This window comes from Chenopodium quinoa, unplaced genomic scaffold, assembly GCF_001683475.1.
Source record: "Chenopodium quinoa cultivar QQ74 unplaced genomic scaffold, ASM168347v1, whole genome shotgun sequence".
NCBI lineage: Eukaryota > Viridiplantae > Streptophyta > Magnoliopsida > Caryophyllales > Amaranthaceae > Chenopodium > Chenopodium quinoa.
Window position 1 is genome coordinate 1653145 of NW_018742881.1, and position 23520 is coordinate 1676664.

Below are 23520 nucleotides of genomic sequence, written 5' to 3' on the forward strand. Positions count from 1 at the left end.
AGTATCATGTCTAAGGTATCTTTAATATTAAATATGATTCCTGCGATGCTTCCTATATTCTCCCTAATATTTATTATTATTATGATTATCATTGATTATTATTAATGATGTTGATTATTTATTATGTTGCTTGATATTTATTTTATTGCTTGATCACCTTTTATGCATGTTTAAAGGGAATTGGTATTTGCAATCACGCTTAATAAGATAATTTAATTATCTTGTTAGGTTAATTGTGATTATAAATTCAAGTGATCGCCAATAATAGATTTGTTTGTGCATTAATATTCAACCAACATAGATTAAACAAGTTTAGGGTTAATCCTATTGATTGTATGTTAGTCAGAAAGCGCACATGAATACGATCAGAATAAAGTAGAGGCCTATTATTAGGGCAGGTTCAATCTCTTTTAGGTTGGATTTGTACCATCATCCCCGAACCCTTATTTGGTTCATGACCTTATGGAGTTGACGATCTCTTGGATCGTTAAGGGGTGTAACCTTCATCCTATGAACGGTTTACAAGTTCCTTAAAAACTTGTTGGCGACTCTTTTGCTCTATCTTCTTCCCTTTTGGACGCCACCGTACTTTAGTGTATGATCACAGTGGGGTTCAAGCTAGTGTGATTTTTAAAGGCTTGAAATTATTCCCTACACTTATGTAATAAGCAAAAAGTAAGTTTTTATGGTTAATATAAAACTCAATTCTTGGTTAATGCAAAATATCAGTTTTTTTTGTGGCTTAAATAGAAGCAAAGTACAATTCACATATTTAATTAATAAGTTTACCATGAATAGTAGCATTGACTTGTACTTTGTTTCTCTTTTCTATGAAGTGAGTTGTACTCCAATTTAAACCTTAGTAGCTGTATATTTTCATGCAAGAGTTTTAACATTGCTGTTGTTAGTTTGGGCTGGGCTCAACAAAGCCATTCATATTTTATTTTAATGACAAACACAGCCCAAATTAAGCGCCAAAGAATACAGCCATTATTGTTAGGTGCTAAAATATACTATAGTATCTGTTGCATATTATTTGTAACTGCACGCATTACATGTTAGGCGGGCGCAAAATACACTACAAGTGCACCTAACGTATAATGTATATGGAAGCATAATTATATACCTAATAATATATGATCGACTGATATGCAAAACTTTATGTATTAGTTCTGGAAAGTCGATCATACTCTATTCTAGTCTATATTCTTTACTTATCGAGCTACTGAAGTGGTATGACATACACAAGTAAGAAAGTCTTACATTGACCTGCTGCACAGAACACGCTACATCCGAAGCCTCTATCACCCAATGCACTTGTTACTACAGGAATAAATAAAAGGAGAAGATCAGCACTGATGACCATAATATGAAAAACATTAATTTTGATCTTGAGATACTACTATATTGTGCAATTTTATAAGCACAAATAAGTATTCAAGAAAACAGATTTAAAACCATTGTCGTGCAAGAAAGTAAACTACCTTTTGAGGCTATGCTAATTGCATCAATAAACTGGTGAAAAGGGGATAGTCCCACGACATTTGTCTTCACACCTTGAACCACATTGGTAGCATCACATTCCATATGAACCTTTGAGTAGCCCATCCTCAGTGCGATTTGTACACCAAACCAGCAAGCAGTCGTTTCCGCCACAACAGCAGTCCACCCCGCAGCTTCAGCACATACCGCTGCCACCAAAATATTACCCAAATGGTCCCTGGAAACCACACCAAATCCCGTTACATTACCAATGTGGGCATCGCAATTAATTTTAATCACATCTTCTTGCGGGCAACTCCAAGATTTTATTGAAGCAAAAGACTGACATTGGATTGGTTTTGCGATCCTCACAGCATACTCCTCATAATCATGCACCATCTTCATAAACCCAAAGGCAAAGAAAACCGAGCTCACATGTGAATTCTCAAAGTTTTTCAGATTTCTCCCACGCTACGCAGCCCACGCCAAAAAAGAGAACTCCATTAGTTCAGTCTTAGAAACCTGTGATGCTACCCACATCCATCTATTAGCAAAAGAAGTGGCAGGGGCTTGAGATAACAAACTCACAAAATTGCTAGCTACCGAAATCTCCCTAGCAATACCACATTCAAAAATGGCATGAATGGTAGTTTCACACCCCTGATTACAAATTGAGCAGGAGCTATCAGGGAGTATATGACGGAACATAAGCCTTTCTTTAACAGCAAGGAAATTCTTACACGCACGCCAAATAAAGTGCCTGAGTTTGGGAGGTCCCGACAGCTTTCAAATCTTCTTCCAAACCTCCGAATCACCCTGGGAAAGCAGAGGCAGAGGGCTATTTTAACCCAACCAATAGCTTGACTTGACACTTTAGACACCACTCTTATCAGGCCACCAGTACATACCATCTTTCTGCTTACTTGGAGGAAGAGCGATTGAGAAAATTAAAGCTTGATCAGATGCAGTAAAAGTATTTCTTATAACTTATTTAATTGTATGACCATCTAATATCCCTATAATTTAGTAATCATGATGACATGATTAATAAATTGTCAATTTCCTGCTTCTATAAGAACTAAAAAGTGTAGACAAAACATACAATCAATACAAGAACGAAATCACCATATGATTAACGGAGGTAGTATATGATTAATAGTTAACGGAGGTAGTATATGATTAATTTATTAGAAAGATAAGTATTGTTAAACATTTAAAAGACATGTAATTTCTAGACAATTTGACATAGCATAATTAATTATGATTGTATTAGGGGAAAAGAAGAATCAAATCAGAGAGCTGACTTTTATCAAGTTTATTAATACAGTAATTTTTTAAGACAAAATATTATTCTTTTAAGACATTTTTATGATTTAATTGCTCCTTTTAATACAAAGAAGTTATGAATATAAGGTTTGAATCATGAAAGAATGTATGCTTGTTGCTAGTGGGATCAACAATTCAACATACTTTCGGCAAATAAATCATCTTAATTAAATTATTATTCCTGATGCACTTACTTGCTGAATTCTGTGTAATTATTTAATGTGATCAAATTTACTGCTGTAGTTAGTGATCAGCTTCCTGATTTCAACTCTCTTCTTCTTCTGAACATTTCCTGGCCAAGCCCATTCTTCCTCCCTCTTCTGCTTTTTGAAAACCAACTTCGGTACAGCAACTTTAGTAGCCTCCTCACCCATTTCTGCTTAACAAAAGTACCAATCAATCAACCATTAAAACAAAAACAAATTACTCAGATCATATAGCCTATAATTAAGCATCCGAAAACACTAAAACCAAATCAGCTCCTCCATTTCATATTAGTTGCAGATTACACATCCCAAAAGTACCAATCAAAGAATGTGAGGCTTCAACATAAAATAGAAAGTAATAAGGTGAATGATAAGGGAAAAGAAAAACCCAACGAACTTCATTGGGCTATGCAGTGTACACTCACCCAAAGCTGAAGATTATTTCAGGCAATAATGCAGGTTCTGGAAAACATTCATTGCAATATGATGCACAGATTAATGAGGTGGTTGAAAGGATAAGCACTTAAGATAGAGTCAATGTCTGTATTTATCCATTGAGATATAAAAATTTTACTTTACTGTACCTGTAAAGCTCTACTAACAGCAGAGTGCATCCATTTATCATCTGTCTTCAACAAGGCAACATATTAGGCACACTGTTCTGTATAACTTTGAGTAACTATTCCTGTCATTGAGCACATGAGCAGGCAAATGCAAAGGTAGAAAGATAATCCAAATAGGCTTAAAACCAAATTAATTATAATGCAAAGAATCCACAATATGGTTAGTGTGATGAATCAAGAAGAGAAATAACACAACCAATTACATATTTGATTCAGAAAGCACATTCTAAGGTGCAGTAAATAGCATTCTGGTCGTACACAAAACAGTAAGTGTAAACACAAATTTTAAATCTGCGAAATATAGATTCAAAATAAATGAAACAAAGTGTTAATTTTATTAATATGATAATATTGGGTACAATCTCTAATTTGCTCCTCTGATTCGATCTCCACTTTGACTTTGACGTAATACAAAGATTGACTTGATTCTTGAACGAGGACCGTCAAGGCTTGTTCTCGATCAAAGATTTGATGCAAAACTTTGACTTATGTTGATGTAGACCTTTGACTTGTTGTTGATGTAGACTTTTGACTTCCTTGATGATTTGAATTCGTTTTTTCCTTCGTGTTGAAGCTTGATGTTCTTCTTCTAGGCTTTGAGATGTTTTCTCTAAAATGGAGGTTTTGAATATTTAAGAGAGGCTTTCTCTATATTTTGTATCTACTTATTTTCCTCTCTAGGTTTCCTCTGAATTTTTCCTCCTCCCCTTGTTTGGTTTTTTTTTTTCCCCAAATGAACTAAAGAGAGTTCTATTTATAGAGTAAGGGACTCTCAGGATTAGGGTTTGACATATATTAAAAATTGGGCTTGACAATAACCCATTTATGATGGTCTAGCTTATATATTGGGTTTTATAATTTAATTAAATAAAATGGGCTATTTTAATATATTTCACCCAAAATAATTAATTTTAAATAAATAGTCAAACCATCAAGTCAACAAATTGACTTTTGACCCATATAATATCCGATGTGGCACTTATATAAATATTTCGTGCCTACAGTAAGCTAAGGCATAAATCATAACCCAAACAGCATCAATAGTGTAAAAGACGAGCAGTGAATACGCTACTAAGCAACTAACAGAACCAGCAAACAAAATAATACAATTCTTTTGTGTGTGCGCTTTTTTTTTCCCTTTATCTTTTTCTTGATTCATCAGATAATTCAGGCATATATTCTGCAAAGCCCATGCTTTGATCACCTAAATTCTCATGATCCCTAGATTAAATACTTTTGGGTTATATCAACCCGAGGAACTACCATGCCGTCGTCTACATATGAAAGCTGAGTACCTGCAATAAAGTATTGTAATAGAAAAAAATAAATTAAATGTGCATGTATTAGACTTAAATTACGAGTCAAGAATCCACTTACTATCCTTGATTATTTCAGGAAATGGCATTTCTCATGAATTCAGAGGTTGCTTTGCACCTATAGATATTATCAATTTGAGACTCATGGTGCTGTACACATAGTGAAAATCAGTTAGTCTTACATTCAGCATTGAAGGATAGATATAATTCAAAGTGTTTGGATCCAATTTAGTCCAATTGGGCCTAGGCATTAAATGATCCAATTAAAAGCCCAAGGTCAAGGTTCATCTCTCCAATTGTGCTAAAGTCAAAGATAAGTCATCAAGGCAAGCCAATTGGGCTAAGGCCCAACTTCTCCATATATGCAAAGGTATAAAAGCCATCAATATTACATTTGTACATTTATTCAAGCAAAGCCTCAAGCAATTAATTCTCTTGCATAGTGTTCTCTTTCTTCACACTGTACTGACTTTAGCATCGGAGGGGCCTTCCTCGACAACACCCCCGAGGCTAGTTTACGTGTGTTTACTGTGCAGGAAACCTTCGGCCCAACATCACTTGGACCGAATCCAGTCTTCTCCACTTCATCGGACCTTCGACAAGGTCCTATTGTTTTCACCCGAAACAATTTGGCGCCGTCTGTGGGGAAGACTTTCAAAAATCTTTAAGCCAAATTTCTAACCAAGATCATCTTGCAATTATCTTAGTAGCAATGGCTAAGAACCGCAAGAGCAAAGGCCTCCGTCAAGTAGCAGGCGAAAAGCCTAAAACCCCTACACCATCACCCTCGCCGGACCGGAACTCTCCCAAGGGTGCCAGCTCGGGGGGAGGATCATACAGGGAGGATTCCCTTTCTCCCGTAATTCATAACTCTCATCATAGGCCGAGTCACTCTCGGTCTAGCAGGGGTGAGTCCGATCATAGGACACATTCAGTGCCCCAAAGCCAACCATCGACTGTGCGCTCTCATTCCCATACTCGGCCGAGGACCCCTTTGACGGGGCCCAGCTCGAAGGAGGTGGCAAGAGCGCTGGCAGTGCTCATGGAGGCAATGAGGGCACAAAATATGCCACCACCTCGTGATCGAACTCCTCCGCATACCCGGCATCAACGGAGGAAGCTAGACCATGATGGTGGGAAGCTTCCTTCCTTCCGGGAACTGGAAGAGTGGGAAGAGGATACCTGGAAAACTGAAAAAGAGAGGAAAAAGAACCCTCAATTTTTCAAAGGATCCTCAACCTCCCGACCAGAAACGCATAAGAGCAGCAGCTCAGCTTCTCTCCCAGAATCTACTTAGCGAGAACAACCTGAGACTATTCGCCGAAGCGTCCTCGACCGACTCGGCGGCAAGGAACCGAGCGTGCACAGTCGCCTCTCGTTCCCTGCGGCCGAGGCCCAGACTTCCCAGCCAGGGACGAAAACCACTCCTACCTCTCTAAGAGGGCGGAGCGCGGTCCCTTCGGCCAGGAACAAGGGCAAGGCCGTTATGCTACCCGCCAGTTCGCATTCGAGCAATGGATACTGGAAGAGCACGTGCCCACGGTTAAAGTACCGTCGCACATCACATATGACGGGACCTCGGATCCGAAGGACCACGTGGCCTCGTATGAGACTCATATGCATCTTTGCCCCAGATCCGAAGCGACTTGGTGCAAATATTTCCCAACCACTCTCAAGGGGGTCGCGCAAGCGTGGATCTCCAAGGGAGTAAAGCAAGGCTCCATAGCAGGGTGGGATGATCTGTCCTCCAAATTTAGGAGCAAGTTTTCCACAGCAAACCGCCGAGAGAAGACTACTGCAGAACTCATGAGTCTGCAACAGGGGGAAACCGAAAGCCTCCGAGACTATCTGACCCGTTTCAGTAACGAGTCATCCAGCGTCTCTCAGCTGGACCAGGGGCTAGCCGTTTTTGCAATGCAGAATGGCCTTCAGCCCGGGAAATTCCTAGACTTCATGGTCATGCATACCCCGCAGACCTTGGAGGAAGCTCTGAATGCCTCGAATAAGTTCATCCGAGCCGAAGAATGGAACAAGGCGAAAACCCAACCTCAATTCGGGGGAGGGAAACAAAAACAAATACCCTTGTCTGAAGGCCAAGGCCATAAGGCAAAGGGAAAGTCAAAGGCCTCGGAGCAATCTTCGGCCAGCGACCCAAAGAAGGAAAAATCTGCCTCATACACAGGCAGATACGAGTCCTACACTCCGCTCTCTCTTCCACGCGCCAAAATTTACAGCGTGACGAAGGAGGAGCAGAGTTACCGAAAGCCGAGACCACTCCCAGAGTGGTATCAGCGAAAAAATAAAAATCAGTGGTGCGAGTTCCACGAATCTCCGGGACACAACACTGAGGAGTGTATCCAACTGAAGGACCAGATAGAGGACATGGTCCGGAAGGGATACTTGAAAAAATACATCGCGGATCACCGCGAGAAAAAAGAGTCTGAGAAGTCAGCAAAGGACTCTCGGCAAGACATCGACTTCCCCCGGAAGAACAGTAAAAAGCCAGAGGGGAAATTTTCTCCGATCAATGTTATCTCGGGAGGAATATGCTCTCGGAGGGAGCACAAGCGACACCTTTGGGCTTTGACTCACCAGGTGAACAACGCTGACATTCAGTCTCCCCAATCTCCGGTGCCGAACACGACGTTCACAGCCGCCGACTGCCGGGGGGTAACGTTCCCTCACGAGGATCCGTTGGTGATCATCGCCACGGTGGCCAACCACGACGTCAGTAAGGTCCTTGTTGACGGTGGCAGCGGAGCAAACATTCTGTTCCGAAAGGCCTACAATCAAATCAAGCTGAAGCCCAAGCACCTTACGCCGGTACCCTACCCGGTATCCGGGTTCAACGGGGCTTCAACTTATCCAGATGGGAAGGTGACACTTCCTATCACCATCGGCTGCGATGAGGCAGCCAGGAACGTCATGATTGAATTTTTGGTCATTGACGCTCCTTCAGTGTACAACGTGATTTTGGGGAGACCCATAATTCATGAGATCCAAGGGGTCGTCTCAACTTATCATCAGCTGATGATTTACGTCTCAGACGCTGGCTTCCCCGAAAGGATACAGGGCAACCAAAAGGACGCCCGAAGGTGCAACTACCTCAAGCCATCCAGTAGTCGCCCAGATGACGACAAGGATGAGGAGGAGAAAGAAAAAGAAAGAGAGCCAAGCACAAAAAAGCCGAAAGGCCTAAGTGCTTCGGCCCAAGGATCTGTACCCAGAGGTAAAGGGCCTGAAAGGGAAAAGGCTAGCTCTTCAGCTGAACAGCAAGACTCAGAGAGCCAGCCGAAGAACAAAAAGACTGGGACACCTGCTGACATAGGCAGCAGGCCAGATTCTGAAGAGTCCAGTCCATCAGCAATGGACATGGACCAAAAGACTGAAACAGTTGAGTTGGCCGAAGGAGACGTTGAGAAATGTGTAACAATCGGGATGGACCTTGATCCGAACACCCGTTGTGAACTTATTCAGCTCCTTCGGGACAACAGAGATGTGTTTTCTTTCTCGGCAGCTGATATGCCCGGGATAAGTCCAGACCTCATCTCCCATAAGCTTAATGTTGACTCCGCTAATAAGAACCGAGACATCGCAGCCGAGGTCAAAAAATTGCTGGAGGCAGGCTTCATCGAGCCTTGCCAATATCCAGAATGGCTGGCAAATGTGGTGATGGTTCAGAAGGCCAATGGTACCTGGAGGATGTGCGTTGACTTCACGGACCTAAATAAGGCTTGTCCGAAGGATTTCTATCCCTTGCCGAGGATCGATCAGCTAGTCAATTCGACAAGTGGCCATGCCTTGCTTAGTTTCATGGACGTATTCTCGGGGTATCATCAGATCTTCATGCACCTCGACGATCGAGCAAAGACGACATTCGTCACGAATGCTGGGGTGTACAATTACAAAATGATGCCCTTCGGATTGAAAAATGCGGGGGCAACCTATCAAAGGCTGGTGGATCAAGTATTTGCCGATCAAAAGGGCCGAAACATGGAAGTCTATGTCGACGATTCGATCGTCAAAAGCAAAAAATCTAAGGACCATGTTAAGGACCTGGCTGAAACTTTCGCCACCTTAAGAAAGCATCAAATGAAGCTGAATCCGAAGAAGTGTGTCTTCGGCGTGAAGTCAGGGAAATTCCTTGGGTTCATAGTCAGCAAGAGGGGGATTGATGCCAATCCCTCCAAAGTCAAAGCAGCGCTCGACCTTCCTTAGCCGAAAACAAAGCGGGATGTTCAGCGGCTCACCGGAAGAATGGAAGCCCTCTCGAGGTTCATTTCCAGAGCTTCGGATAAGGGGTTACCTTTCTTCAAAGCCCTGAAACTCCCGAAAACAAAAGAGCTCGTTTGGGAGGAAGAGCAAAAAGACGCCTTTAAACAGCTTCGGGAGCATCTGGCTCAACTCCCAACGCTGGCTAGCCCAGCAGAAGGAGAAACTTTGTACCTGTATGTGGCCGTTAGCCCAGCCACCATCAGTGCAGTACTGCTGAAGGAAGAAAGCAAAAGTCAGCAACCGATCTACTTTGTCAGTCATACACTGACGGATGCCGAGACTCGCTACCCTCTACTCGAGAAAGTCGCTTTCGCGGTAGTAGTAGCTGCTCGGAAGCTGAGGCCCTATTTTGATGGACATCAGATAGTGGTCTTAACTGATCAGCCGTTGGAAAAAGTTCTCGGCAAGGTTGAAAAATCTGGTAGGCTAGCCAAGTGGGCTTTTGAGCTCACCGAATTCAGCATCAGCTACCGTCCGAGGGCTGCCATTAAGGCTCAAGCTCTAGCGGATTTCTTGGCCGAATGCTCATACCAAGAAGCGCTAGACAATGAAAAGAAAGTCTGGACCGTGTTTACGGATGGATCTTCCACCGAAAACGGTTCGGGGGCAGGAGTAGTGATAACTTCTCCCGAAGGCAAATCCTTCGAGTATGCACTAAAATTTTCTTTTAAGGCCTCGAACAACGAAGGCGAATATGAGGCAGCAGTCGCCGGCCTAGAATTGTGCATCTCCCTGGAAGCCGATCATGTCTGCCTGAAAACAGACTCTTAGCTAGTTGCATATCAGATTAGCGGCAGCTACGAGGCCAAAGAGCCCTCCATGATAGCTTATCTTGCCAAGACCAAATCAGTCATTGCAAAGCTGAAAACTTTTGAGGTTCAGCTGATCCCAAGGGGTCAGAATACTCAAGCCGATGCACTCTCCAAACTTGCCAGTTCAACTCTTACCGAGCTGAACAGATCTGTATATGTAGAAGTGCGTCGAGAGAGAAGTGTCGACGAAGCACCTGAAGTGTGCTGCGCTGACCCAGAGCCTAGTTGGATGGACCCCATCCTAGCTTTCAAACTTCGGGGAGAAACTCCCGAAGATAAAGCTTTGGCCTCCAAGATGAAGAGAACCAGCTCAAGGTTCATTGTCTTCAGGGGGGAACTTCTAAAAAAGTCCTTCTCAGCCCCATTGCTGAAATGCGTGGGACCAACAGATGCAAATTATATCCTACGGGAGATTCACCTCGGCATTTGTGGGAACCACATTGGGGGAAGGACCTTAGCCCACAAGGCATTGAGGGTTGGATATTACTGGCCCACCATGATCGCAGATGCTAAGGAGCTGGTCCGGAAATGCAAAAAATGTCAAAAATACGCTCCAGTTATCCACCAGCCAGCAAGGGATCTTCAGCCGATCCTTAATCCACTCCCGTTTGCCCAATGGGGACTGGATATACTAGGACCATTTCCAGAGGCTGTGTACCAGAAAAAATGGCTGATAGTTGGTGTTGACTACTTCAGTAAATGGATCGAGGCCGAAGCAGCCTCGAACATTACAGAGCAAACTGTCAGAAAATTTATCTGGCAGAATATCATCACTCGTTTTGGCATCCCGAGAGTATTTGTCTTCGATCATGGGAGGCAATTTGATAACTTAACACTGAAGCGGTATACAGATCAGTTCGGCATCAAACTGGCATATTCAGCGGTATGCCAACCCGCAAAGTAACGGACAAGCCGAAGCTGCAAATAAACAGATCCTAAATGCCCTCAAAAAGAGGGTGGAAGATCAAAAGTCCAAGTGGCTGGAGGAGCTCTCTGGAACCCTTTGGTCCCTTCGGACAACTGAAAAAGAGGCAACGGGCTATTCACCTTTTGAACTGGTGTATGGTGCCGAAGCCGTTCTTCCAGTGGAAATTGGCTCTGAGAGCCTACGAGTGCACCACTTCTCGGCTGAGAATGAGCGACTGATGAGGGAATCTCTCGATTTCCTCGACGAAGTAAGAGACTCAGCCCGAGACAGAATGGCTGCTTATAAGCAGAGAATCAGCAAATTTTATAACCGAAGGGTCCATGCAAGGCCTCTTAAAATTGGAGACCTTGTCCTTCGGAATGCTGCTGCAGTTCAGAAAGGCCGAATCCATGGGAAACTCTCAGCTGCATGGGAAGGGCCTTATGAAATCTGTGATGAGCTTCAGCCAGGGACATACCGACTTCGGCAGTTGGATGGAACTGAGTTGAAAAATCACTGGAACGCTGATGTACTGAAAAAATATCATGTGTAAACCCTTCGGGGCAGAACAATCTTTGTAAGTACATTTTGAACTAATGAAAGGCCTTGGAGCCGCCATTTATATAAATATTTGCAACTTTTTATCCTTTCAAAGTTTTCTTGGTTCTATCTACTCTTTAAGGGTTTTTTATTCAGCCTCGTCTGAAACCTTCGCCTTCGGGTAACTGGGTTTCAGATTGCTGACAAAACTCGTCTTTTTAAAGAACACTGGTCTTTCAGCTGAAGTCAAACTTTAGTAAGACTTGTTCTCCAAAGACATGAGTCCATGGACAATTCTGGGATATTGCCTTAACTGAGCCTTGTATCCCAGAAAGCCATTATCCGAAACATTGCTTTCAGTTGGCCCTGTGTTTCGGATATCCATTTTTCAATGATAGACAGAAAATCAAGGATAACAGCAACTGTTGGAAATTGTTTATTCAGCCTCGTCTGAAACCTTCGCCTTCGGGTAACTGGGTTTCAAATTGCTGACAAACTCGTCTTTTTAAAGAACTCTAGTCTTTCAGCTGAAGTCAAGCTTCAGTAAGATTTGTTCTCCAAAGGCATGAGTCCATGGACAATTCTGGGATATTGCCTTAACTGAGCCTTGTATCCCATAAAGCCATTATCCGAAGCATTGCCTTCAGTTTGCCCTGTGTTTCGAATAACCATTTTTAAGAAATAAAGAAATTGTTTATTCAGCTGAAGCCATACTTCAATTTCTGGGGGGGGGCAAGAAGCACTACCAGTGCAAGTTTATGTTCAGCAGAATTGAAGAAACAGTAAAGCATTCAAAAACAAAGCAGCTGAAGAAAAGAACATCAAATTAATAATTCATGCTCAGAAATTGAGCTACAAGTTCAAATAAGTTAAAAAACTATATCGGCAGCCGCCCACAAGCGGAAAATAACAGCTGCCGAAATACGTACAGAAGCAAAAAAATAAACTGTTTTGTACGACAAGGCAAGATGAAGCAAAAAACAAACAAGGCAAAAATTCAGAAAGCGGCAAGTCTAAAGTTGAGCGCATGATGAACCGCAAGATTCTGAAGACGACTACCCGAGTTCCTATGCTTCAGCCCGAGGATCAGACTGGTCAGCATTGTTGGGCCCCATGGTGGTCTCAGCCCCAGCAGCAGAAGAAGCAGGCTTTGCACTCTGCCGAGCCTCCCTTTCCCTCTATTCAGCCTCCAACTCCATTCTCTCAGCTTCTTCTTCGGCTTCCTCAGCCTTAAGGATTTCAGCTTCGACTGGAGTTGCATACTTCATATGAGGGTCTTTGGGATCCTGGACCCATTCAGCACATTTGGACCAGTCCAACTTCGGCTCAGCATGAAGGCAGACTCTTCGGCACACTCTGAACCCGTTTTTGAAACCCATTTCATATTCTTCCTGGGTATAGACACGGACTTTGAGTAGAGCCTCAGCATCAACCAACTTCTTCTTTGTCTCCTCCAAGTCTTCCTTGGATTTCTTCAGCTCATCGACGAGCTTGGAGGAGGAACCTTTCAGCTCATTCAGCTCCTGCTGAACTTGGGAAGCCTCTGTCTGAGCCTGGGCCACTTCTTCCTTTTTGGCCATCAGCTGATCCTCAGCTTCTTGGAGCTTAGCTCTCTGAGCTTCAGCAGCAGCAGCAGCCTCTGAGAGTTGGACATCCCTGGCTTGGAGCATCTCTTCAGCAGCTTCTAGCTGTTGTTGCACTTCAGCTTGTGCAGCAGCTCCTTCCTGGATTCGGCTCTCAATGGTAGCCTTGAATTTGGAGATGTCCACTCCCATGTGCTCTTGGAGGAATTTTTCCCCTTCCATCATTGGGGGAAAAACTTCCTTCTCCATAGCATCGCAGAAGGTTTTGAGGGCTTCAGCAGTTTTTTTCTCATATTCTTCACCCTTCTGCTGCTTCTCTTCAGCTGCTGCTTGCTTCAGCTTAGCAAGCTTTAACTCCTCTTCGGCTACCTTTTTGTCGTACTCGGCAGCGTCCACCCTATCTTGTAGGGTATCTATCAGCTCTACAATGAGAGTCTGATTGTGCACGAACTGAAAACAGGAGCACAAGTTAAAATAAAAAATAATAATAATAATGATAATTGAAGAGCTGAATTTTAAAGGAGATAAAGGCAAGGAAAATCACCTGCATCATCAGCAGTTGGTTAGACCTGGCTGGGTCAGGAACTGATCTGCTGGATTCGCCCATCCCAGCAGTGGCCTTCAGCGACCAGATTCTTGCCCTATCTACTTCGGACATGCCAGCAAAATCGCCGAAGTAGGCTGCAGCACCTTCTCGGTTCTGACCCCACATGAGGTCCCAGATGTAATCTGGGATTGGAATTCGGGGGGCCGAGAAACCCATTTCTCCAGATTGCAGAGTCTGGAAGGAAGGAAAGGATGAAGATGGAGCTTCTTTAACTTTGGATGGCTCAGCATCCTCCTTCTTCTCAGAAGAGTCAATTATTATGACTTCTTCTTCTTCATGGGTGAGGACGAAGGCCTCAACCTCTCTTGCAATGTCTGCCGTGAAACCCTCAGCACTGGGCATCACGGCATCCTCATTCTTGTGCTCAGCAGCACTCTCTTGAACTTCTTCTTGGACCCCTCCCTTAGGTTCGGGAGTTTTCTGATCCACTTCCATCTCGGGAGGTGGCGGAGGGGTCTTTGGAGGTGATTCAGGTGGTGGCCGGGGAACCCTCGGCGATCCATTGCCTTCCTCGGGTTCCCTTATTTCGACGCCGATGGTCATCGGACTCCGCTGAAAGTCATGGGGGCCGATGATGGCCATTCTTCGGCGCCTTTTCTGAAGCGGCTGCTCGTCCATGTCTGTGTCTGAGGACTCTTCTTGTATCTGGTCTTTGGGACGAACAGGGGCTTTCCCTTCTTTGTGTCTATTACTCTTTTCAGACTGTAAAAGACAGGGGGGAGGAAGAATGTGAGTAAAAAAAAAAAAACAAAAACAACAAAACAACAAACAGAAACAGACAAAATTAAGTCTGAAAGCTCACCGAGGTCTTCAGCAAAGCCTCGTCTTCTTCAGCTGCCCTAGCTGCAGCTTCTTCTTCAGTAGCCCTGGAGGACCCTTCTCCTCCTTCACAAGCTTCAATAACCCGTGCAACCTCTTCGGCCGTACGGGCAGCTTCATCTTCTTCGTCCAGCAGCTGAAACCAGGGATCTCTCTTCTTCCACCAAGGCTTCTGCCTCTGATACAGAGCAACAGCCTCAATTTGGAAGTGGGAAGAGTCTAGATGAACTTCTCTATGCCTCGGTTCAGTGATAGAGGGGGCCCGATCAGTTAGAACTCGTTCTCGGTTGACGCCAAGACGAGCGTAGTTAATGCCGACGTTGGTCTCGTCCCGCTCTAAAAAGAAAAGGGTAAAGGTCAGTTCAGTTAGGTTGGCACATCATAAAAAAGCGAAGTGAAAGAGGAGAAAAAGAGATAATTAAAAGGCCTCGGCCCCAGCCGAAGAAGCTTACCATCCTTAAACTTTCGGCTGAGGCCGACAGCTGCTAGCATGTTCTCTTGGAAAACATAATGCGTATCGGGGAGCCAAGTCTCCGGGATATGCTGCATTCGGCCGCTGCCCCCCCGGTTCGGCAGCTTGCCAAAGATATTCTGTTGATTAAGGTTCGGATCTAGGCCGTTATCTGCGGGGGGACCTAAACTTCCCATGTCGGGATCAGGCTCAGCAAGGTACCGGGGAGCGCTGAAGACGCAAGGGTGGCCCGGGTCCGTGGGTGCCCTAACCCAAATCCATTGACCTCTCCAGTCCTTGTCTGAAGAGTCGTTCGGCCACATGGTTAGGTACTGGGGCCGAGACTCAATCCGGTACCACCCAGAACCATGACTTCCGTGCCCACTTTGAATATTTGGCACTAGCCGATGAAGCTTTTTGAAGCAGTGCAGGTTCGGCACATACCTGAAGAACTTGCAGACCCATAAGTATGTCATCACCCTTCGGATGCTAATAGGAGTTAGCTGACATAGGGAAATATTGTAATGGATCAGCAAGTCTCGGACGAATATGTCCAAAGGGAACCTCAGCCCATACTGAAGTTGTCTTGTGTACACCCCCACATACCCCGGGGGTGGACGATGGATTCTATCTGATGCCACGGGCATTCGGCACCAATACCCATCAGCTTCAAGGATGCCGTAATGCAACTCAATTTGTTTGGCAAACCGATACTGTTCGGCATTCTCCACCCACCATGAGTAGGGGCGGTTCTTTATCATGGCCGAAGCTACTTCGGCATCCTCCCACTCTAAAAACCCGGGAAGGATATCCCAAAGGACAGCGGGAACTTCATCGTCCCGCCCAGAAGCGCTCGGCCCCTCCGTTCTCTGAGGAGGAGCCGAAGAAATTGGAGTCGCCCTAATCCCTTCAGCAGGGTCAGACTCTGCTCTTTGTCCATTCCAGGTCCCAATCCTGTTCCGGGGATCGGGAATTGGCCTTGCTCTTCTTGGAGCACGGGCTCTACCCCTAACTCCTCTCGCCATTGATAATTTCGAAGAAAAAAGTCGAAAAAAGGGGAAGGAGTTCAAATTCGAAGAAAAATAAACTAAAACCAAAGGAATTTACCTTAATCTGAAGCGAAAGTTGCCGATTTACGAATTGGTAGTGGCGAGTCTCAGTTTCTAAGCTTAATGCTCGGGGAATTTGCGAAGTTTTGATGCGGGGAATAAGTGAGGAGAGATGACGCGCCTCTAATTATATCTCCAGAAATGGGAATACGGGGAGTCCGCGTTTCAATTTCTCTTAAATACCCCACTAAGTAACCATTAAACACACGACCTTGCGATTAAACTGCCCATTATCCGTCCAACTTCCACAATTATCCGCCTTAACTGTTGTTATCTCATTAATTACGGTTTAATTACGGTTTAAATTCAAATTTTTGGATTAATTAAATCATTCACTTCCCTCCTTTTCTGATTAAATCAAATCCGACCCGTCATCCTTCCAAATCGGGTCTGGGGGGCAAGTTGTTTGGGTCCAATTTAGTCCAATTGGGCCTAGGCATTAAATGATCCAATTAAAAGCCCAAGGTCAAGGTTCATCTCTCCAATTGTGCTAAATTCAAAGATAAGTCCTCAAGGCAAGCCAATTGGGCTAAGGCCCAACTTCTCCATATATGCAAAGGTATAAAAGCCATCAATATTACATTTGTACATTTATTCAAGCAAAGCCTCAAGCAATTAATTCTCTTGCATAGTGTTCTCTTTCTTCACACTGTACTGACTTTAGCATCGGAGGGGCCTTCCTCGGCAACACCCCCGAGGCTAGTTTACGTGTGTTTACTGTGCAGGAAACCTTCGGCCCAACATCACTTGGACCGAATCCAGTCTTCTCCACTTCATCGGACCTTCGACAAGGTCCCATTGTTTTCACCCGAAACACAAAGTACTTAGAATGCATAACTCAGAAGGTTAAAGCTATTAATAGGTCTTTGATATGGAAATTTGGAAAGCTAATTGTCAAAAAGAATGTAATAAATCCAATGTGGGTCATACTTTTCAAAATCAAAACAATATAACTGTAGCGTACCTATAAAGGTCCACTCATAGAAGTTTCACAGAAGCTCTAATCCATTTGCATTTGCCTTGAGTAAGGTAACATATTATGCATACTGCCCTGCATCATCTTCTATAATACCTGCTAGACGTAAAAGGGCATAAGAAACGACATTCTTAACAGCATTTGCAGAACACTGGTTTCCAGCATTTTTTGTGAAAACACGAACATCTTTGGATTTCTTGGCCCGCGATAATGCGACATAAAGTTGCCCATGGGAAAAGCACGGCTGTGGAATATAAATGGATACTTGGTTTAGAGTTTGCCCTTGAGACTTGTTAATTGTCATAGCGAAGCTTAGTTTAATAGGGAACTGTTTCCTTTCAAACATAAACGGGTAATTAACAGAGCTAGAAGGCCTTAAGTTGATTCTGTGTATGAACACCTTTTCCCCTTTGTAGTGGCCAACGGCTATAACATAGTGAATTACATTTGGGAAAAAATTCTTGCAGATTAGCCTGGTACCATTGCATAAACCTGAAGATGGCAGCAAATTTCTTAACAGTATAACAAGGCAGTTTTCCTTTAAAACAAGCTCGTGAGGACTCATTCCACCGGGGCATAGCTTGTTAATGAATTCAGTAGGATATATACTACATGTATCATTTAGAATTGCATCAAAGCTCTTATACGTTACAGCCTGTCCAGGGAATTGCTCAATCATGAAGGTGTTTATTGAATCCACATCGTCATTCATAGGCGTTAAAATTGCCTTCTGAGCAAAAACTTCACAATCAAACTTCCCATTAACAACTTCTGGAAATGTTGCTTCTGTAACAACTCCTACTATTTCTGTGGAATTGTTATCGCACTGTGCAGTCTGTTCTGGTAGCTCGATAAAGGCATTTTCTGATTGTTGCAATTCACCATTACCTAAAGCAAGTAGAAAAGCAGAATATAATGGATCTTCTCTTGCCCTAATGTTTTCCGTCAATCTAAATTTGATGAACTTAGGCCACAGATACGAAGTCACAATGCTTGCTTCAACTGCTTCCTTCATAGTTTTCCGAGGAACTACTGGAAAAACTTGTCTAAAATCACCTCCAAAAACAACAACTTTTCCTCCAAACAACAGCTTATTCCCACAGATATCTTGTAGTAGAAGGTCTAAAGACTCTAGATTTTTCTTTTTAGCCATTGAAGCCTCATCCCATATTATCAGGGTAGTCTCCTTTAACAATGCTTCTAAACTACCTTGTTTTGGAACATCGCATGCTAAAGAACCTTCATCATTAATTTGGATCTTGAATCGTGAGTGAGCAGTTCTGCCCGAAGGAATATTTGCTGCGGCAATTCCCAATGTAGCTCTAGGTAAAACAATCTTGTTCATTTGCCGTATCTGTGCATACAACGCATTGTACAGAAAAGTTTTCCCTGTACCTCCAGGACCATCAATAAAGAAAGCTCCACTCTTTTGCTGCATAACATGTTCCATTATGCTTTCAAAAGCAGCATTCTGCGCAAGGTTCAATTTTGAACGGCAGCTTAAGCATTCTTCTGGTATTGGCGCATCAAGAGCATCTAAAATGTCTTTTGTACGTCTGAACTCATCACTAAACTGGGAATTTAATTCCTCCAAACCAAAGGACGCAAGAGATTTTCCCATGGCCTCAAGGTGCTGTTCTACTGCTCTGACAGTAAGTTGTTGTATTTTCAATGGCTGATTTGGAAACTTGTGAGAAAAGTCTTCCGCAAGAAAAGAATAATACGTATTCCATAAAGCCACAGGATCACTTGGCTAACAAAACAACAACACCGTTGCAAAGAGACGGCGTAAGGCAGCAGGCATATGAGTCTCACAGGCCTCTGCCATTGTTGAATTAGCTGCGTCATCATCTTCTACAAGGCCAAGCTTTAGAGCAGCTTCCTGAAAAGTCGGGTAAAGACAACCATTGACAGTACGCAAAGCTTCAAAGGACTTAGGACTTTTCACATTTAACAACAGCAATCTAAGATAGAATCGTTCTCCTTCTGCAGGGAACACAAATGCTAATCTCCCCACTGAAATTCTGTTTTGGACCCTTTGTTTCCATTTTTTTCACCTTTATGCCATGTGTAATGCTCACAAAATTCACCATACAAATATCCTAGTCCATATTCAGAAGTAGCATTCATTGCAAAGAATTCAGTTAGCTGAGTTCTTGACCGCTTAGAGTCTGAAACAACAGAACGCAGCCTTTCATGAGGGTGAATGTGAACAGTTTGCATATTAGGTAAATGAACTTGCAAGGGTAGAACCGCATGATACATTTCGAACAGATCAAAACTGAATATTCTCCATGCAGCTTCACAAGGAGATACCCATCTCCCTGATTGATATTGGTCAATTTCATCTACAGACTCAGCAGTAGAAGGCACAACATTGTATGAAATTCTATCACGCCCTTTATATATATACTTGTATAAATACTTAACTGCCTTGATTGTCGAACATACTTCAACGTTCAAATGGCAATCAAACAACAAAGAAAGATAGGGATTGTAAGGAATAACCCATTGGTTGTCTAGCTGTGCACTTCTTATGGTTACCCTTTCTCCAGTTTCTCTTCTCCGATAGACAGGATAACCATCTTTAGTATTAGTTGTTTCACTGCAAAACTGTTTAGGGTACTTATTCTTACAGCTTAGCTTAAGGCCATCCTTGCGCATACATGGACACTACCGCAAGGACCATGCATCATATGTGCAAGCACAATTCTTCTCAAGGTAAGATTAGTCGAATGAGGTATTTCAGCACAAACAAAACGATCATAGTCATCTGGAGACTTCAACTTGTATTTAGGCTTGAGAATAATTAAGAAGTGAGCGTGAGGCAAACCTCTTTTTTGAAACTCGATTACATAAACCATTGCAGCAACTTCTCCAAATACTTTTTTCTCCATGATTTCTTTCTTTAGTGCAAGCACTTTGGCTCTGAAAATTCTAGCAACTAAATCCGGTCTGTCTTGTGCTGTCTCACCAGTAGCAAGCTCATTTTTTATTTCAGGCCAATTAGCGTTACAGGTAATAGTAACAAAAAGATCGGGTTTACCAAAGCGGTGCACTAAAGCCATAGCATTTAGGTACCGTTTCTTCATATCCCGAGGCCCACCAATATAAGTCGGAGGTAAGATAACTCTACGACCAACATTATAACCAAGAGTTTCACCGGAATCAAGTGAATCCAAAATACCTTTATACAGATCAACCCTTATTGATTCCTGGTTGTTGCGAAAGTAATCAAGCCTTGTATTTTCAATCTTGACATACATATCGACTATATATTGCTGAAAGCATCGCCCTGCTCGTAAAAGCATGTTATTTGGCCTAATCTGTAACTTATACGCATAGTATTCTCTGGCAGAAATAAACTTGTCTGCTCTAGTGTTATGCCTCTTTGCACCTGTATAAAAAATACCACACAATAAGTAATTAACAAAAGCAATATCGAAGCTTAGAATTTAAAAGCATAAGCAAACATATAAAGGCAAAGATAGTTACGTGTTTCTTCCTCAGCTATTAATTCTGCAGCAGTATGAACGGCGCAAGACATTATAGGATCAGGAAGCGAGTCTGCCGCTCTCCTATTCGGATGAGAATTCTTTTTAAGACCCTGAGTCCAGCCACATTCTCCTCGAGGAAACAACAGAGGATATTGAAGAGGATCATAGCAACCATAATTATGATAGATTCTATGAGACTCATCAGATTGTCCAGTTACTAATATATGAGGGCCCAAGGTTTGGCTAGATGAAGCATTTTCTGGCCAAATTACAGCGACATCATCAACAGATGGAGCATTATAAACACGCTGATCAAGTACTGGGTTTTTACTAAGAACAATTGTTGTATCCGCATGAATAACTCTGTCCCTTAAAGATCAGAAGAACATATTTTGCTGGGATATATGCATAAGGATACTAACCACATCCTCTCTTATTACAGGGAAACAATCCAACCTATTTTGCGCTTCACGCTGCCCATCGAGAAGTACAACTTTAGATATTTCGGACTATTATCATTAGCCAATAAGTGTGGCACAAAATGATACATTTGGCCATGCAATTTGAACACATAAATCCCTTTGTAAGTACTTGCATAATAGTGACCCCCAAGAGAACTGTATGCGAATAAATTATTGTACAGTCTAGCATATTTCTTGAAATGCACAGCGACTTCGTCCTTTGAAGTGAACAAGTAAACAAGTTCAGAAGGATACTCAGGTGCAGCTATTTCTATGTCCCCATTTCTACAACAAAAATGCAAGGATTCAAACATAAACTTTTTCGCACCACATTTATCACAGTAGAAAGGCTCTGAAAGTATGAAAGGCTCTGTCGGTAATTGTCGGCCTATAGCAGCAACAAGAACATCTAAATCGAACACAGATATAACCAAACAAACATATAAGAATATTACTAATAACAATGATAAGCAAGCATACAATATTTATTATTACTCTATCTTTTTACCTTCTGTAGGACAGTGCTTAGAAGCATTTTTGGAAAGAGCACGTGCTGTTTTGCGCACTTCACTGCGCAAAACATAGGCTATGTTATTTTGCCATCCAAACAAACCAGCCGAACAATAGTGCCAAACATTGTAGCTATTCGTAAGCAAAAGATACTCTATGTGCAGCACACTGTACACATCAAGAATCACAACTGTAAAACCAATCATGCCACTGCCCAAAACAAAACAGATGCACGTGCATTCTAGCAAAAGGAAATATAAATGCAGTCCAATAAAGACTGCATAGCAACACACTGATTGTCCAATAAATACGGGCTGCATGCAGAGCAATCGTTATTTTTTCCCCTTCCCCTAAACACAATGATGGTTATCTTAAGCAATCACAGTATGCACAAAAGGAATAGAAAACCATAGGACTGAAAAGATACCTTAGTAGCAAGTTTCTAAGTAAGAGCCATTGAATTAGCTATCCATATATCAAGAACATACAAAGTTATGTATACAAAGTTAAAACCTTAGGGGGTTTCAGTCAAGTGGTTTCAGTCAAGTAGTAGGGTTGCTGTGTTCCATAATTTCCCTAAATTTAAATACGAAACTATTTCTGTTGAAAAATTAATTCAAAGGCAAACTTTATAAAGTTAAAGCTGATTTATAAGAGAAAACCAGTAAAAGTGGTTTAAGGAAAAGTGTACTGTGTGTTTTACTTCCCACAGCCTTCATATCTTTTAACTAAAGTAAGCAAATACTGCCAAATTCTAAGCTCGTTTTTTACAGGCACGTCCAACACAACATGTGACCAACCAGGCCACTGGCCAAAATAAAGCACATACACGTGCATTCTAGCAAGGCAATATAAATGCACTTAAACAAGCAATATCGTATACCTAATTGGCTGCGATGTAGGCAGCTGTTGCATACATTTCTGCCGTTTTGATGTTCGACTTTGTCGAGGCTGCATAGCAACACACTGATTGTCCAGTAAAGACGGGCTGCGTGCAAAGCCATAGTCAATTTTTTTTCCTCCACCCCCTAAACACAATGATGCTTATCCTAAGCAATGCAACTCTGCTAAATATATATACCTAGCACATGATGATTGTGACACCCTCTGTGTGACCTTATTTATTCTGCTACAGGATTTCCGAGATAAGCGAGCTATGCCATTTCAAGAATCTATTATACAACAAATAACAATCATTCGACATCGCAAAATCTGCAAAAACCAGCTGCATAGAACATATGTAAATGTAAATGTTTTAAATTAAAAGAATATCCATTCTCACAGTCTTAGATCAATCTCTAAAAGCTGGACTGTAGTAAACTCTCCAAATAGCAACTGTCGATGCAATCTGCCAAAGCTGTAAAACCAGAACCCCCACCCCCCCCCCCCCCCCCCAAAAAAAAGGGAAACCAATAAACAAAGCATCCTCTTTAGTGAGAAAAAGGAAAAACAAAACATTAAAAGGTGTATGAAACACTAAACATCAAACCATTAATAATTCCATTCATCAAAAGAAGCCATATTAGGCAATACATTCATAACAACGGTTTCATTACAGCAAAAAGGATACCATGTCCATGATACCCTAATAACTAATAAACAAAAGCTCGCTAATGGAGCTAGTACAGCATAAACACAACCATAAAAGCTATATAAATGCCCTTAAACACCTAAATCCAAAAGGCAGCTAGCCTAACAAAACATAACTAATCAACCACCTAATCAATCCTAGCACATTTGTAGATGGTCTTTAAAGCTTCCACATCAGTAACAAGGCGTTCAGAAGTCTGCACCTCCACACCACTCTTAGACAGCTCATTCAAAGCAGTCTTGCGCTTATTTGAAAGAGTCGGTGGAAGAGCTAGAGCTGGAATCTGGTTTGCTTCAGCAGTTGGTGTGACACATTCAGCGTTCACCAAACAATTAGCAGATTCAGGTTGGCTAGGACTTCTTTCCAAGCACTCAATATGACCTTTCAAAAGCAAATACTTCTCCCTTACTAAGGAACACTCTTCACTGA

General features: G+C 42.6%; 1 protein-coding gene across 1 annotated transcript; it reads right to left on the bottom strand.

Moving 5' to 3' along the window:
• Window positions 1-3020: 3020 nt before the first annotated feature.
• Window positions 3021-21706, bottom strand: LOC110726658. Its single transcript, XM_021906127.1, has 8 exons — window positions 21499-21706; window positions 21021-21399; window positions 20528-20898; window positions 19789-20429; window positions 19123-19705; window positions 18848-19018; window positions 17129-18733; window positions 3021-3184 (listed from the first exon to the last, which is right to left on the bottom strand). The coding sequence occupies exons 1-8, from the start codon at window positions 21704-21706 to the stop codon at window positions 3021-3023; spliced, it is 4122 nt and encodes a 1373-aa protein (XP_021761819.1).
• Between the last annotated feature and the right edge of the window lie 1814 nt (window positions 21707-23520).